The sequence below is a fragment of the Morus notabilis genome, unplaced genomic scaffold (assembly GCF_000414095.1).
Source record: "Morus notabilis unplaced genomic scaffold, ASM41409v2 Scaffold1206, whole genome shotgun sequence".
Taxonomy (NCBI): Eukaryota; Viridiplantae; Streptophyta; class Magnoliopsida; order Rosales; family Moraceae; genus Morus; species Morus notabilis.
In genome coordinates this window covers 414,051-415,692 of record NW_010364076.1, presented here as the reverse complement: position 1 = coordinate 415,692, position 1,642 = coordinate 414,051, and the positions used below count along the sequence as shown (strand labels likewise).

Below are 1,642 nucleotides of genomic sequence, written 5' to 3'. Positions count from 1 at the left end.
CAAATTTAATGTAATAATAAAGGGCATCTCTTTCTATTTTCACAACTTTTAATCTGGAACAGAATAATAATAATTGAAAAAAAAAAAAAACCCGCATTTTTCTCACACAAAAATGTAGCTAAGCATTTCCCTCAAAAGAAGAAGAAGAAGAATAATAATAATAATAATAATGTAGGTAATCCGTATTTTCTCTTAATTCAGAACAAGTCAATAATAAAAATAATGGAAACAAAAATATGACATAGTATACCTTTCTTAGCATATATTAATGCATAATAACAGATTAGACTAATAAAAGAACTATACCATATTTGCTATTTTGCCACCCACAAACAGCACTATTCTATTAATTTATAATCAAAGTTCAGAAGTCAATAACAATTGCCATTAATTTGGTCTCTACATCAATTTTACAAAGAGGCCCCCGTCTCTATTTCGCTATTCCCAAGAGAAGAAGAAAATACCCACAAAAAAAAAAAAAAAAAAAAAACCGATAAGTTTCTTCTTATTTTCCGTCAACTTGAAATAATAAAAAATTGAAAATATGGTAAAAAGTTTTTTTTTTTTTTTTCAAAATTTGTTCTTAAGGCTATTTGATGTATAGACTAGACTAATAATAATAATAATAGTAATACCACCCGCACCATACCATCCATCATCACCATTGCTACGCTTAATCATCAGTCAAACACGAAAAAAGTCAGCACATCAAACGTTCACCGGCTTGCAGAGGAACATGAGCGACGATGCTGATGTGTCAGCACCCCCACCCCCAAGCTTGCCGAGTCTCTCGTAGTAATCGACGCAGAATAGCGAGAGTGAGAGCTGGACCTCGTCCCGAGTCCAGACTCGCCGGGTCAAGGCCGAGTCACCGCCGAGCCGACTCAGCACGGGTCGAACACAGACCATGTAGAGCCGCCTGTAGCCGCCGAGCGCCACCACGACGGTGCGTACGGACGGGGGCGGCGGAGATGACACCTGGCGGAAGCAGAGGTGCTCCCAGAGCGAATCGTTACGGGCGACGGCGCTCCACAGCCGGCAGACGCAGGCGGCGATTCCGAGCGACGCACCGTCGAGGCGCTTCAGAATCTCTATGAGGATGTCTATGTTGTCGTTTATGCAAAACGCCTGTCGTTTATCCCTGTCCGCTGCGTTTAATTGGTTCTGCATGTTTTATAACTTTTGTGAATATAGAGAGAGAGTTAGGAAACAAATGAAGACGTTTGAGTGAATATATAGGAAGTGAGCAGTTTAAGTTATGGTTGTGCGTTAGAGTGAAGTGGGGTTTTTGAGAATTTGACTTCTACATGAGAGAGAGAGATTTGTTTATTTTTGTTTGGTTAGTGAGAAAAATTAAGAGAGAGAGGAGGAAAAAAAGGGGTATCGAGGAAAGAGAGAAAAGAGCCAAAGGGTAAGTTCCAAGGCAAAGATAACTGGAACCTATGCCCTGCTTTTCTTTTTGTTGCTTTTAAAAATAATATATATATATATATATATATATATGTATATATTGTTTTTCGAGATTAAGCAGGGGTTTTTGCTTTTGTTGTTATTTTGCGTACTTCAAGAATCAATACTAGTATTGCGGTTCCAACTTTAGAGCTAGCTGGCCCTGGCCGTTGTGAAATGTAAACGCTTGTAA

General features: G+C 38.8%; 1 protein-coding gene across 1 annotated transcript; it reads right to left on the bottom strand.

The window, feature by feature from the left end:
- Positions 1 to 549: 549 nt before the first annotated feature.
- LOC21397425 (F-box protein SNE) lies at positions 550 to 1,348 on the bottom strand. Its single transcript, XM_010105791.2, has one exon. The coding sequence runs from the start codon at positions 1,168 to 1,170 to the stop codon at positions 709 to 711; it is 462 nt and encodes a 153-aa protein (XP_010104093.1). The 5' UTR covers positions 1,171 to 1,348; the 3' UTR covers positions 550 to 708.
- Between the last annotated feature and the right edge of the window lie 294 nt (positions 1,349 to 1,642).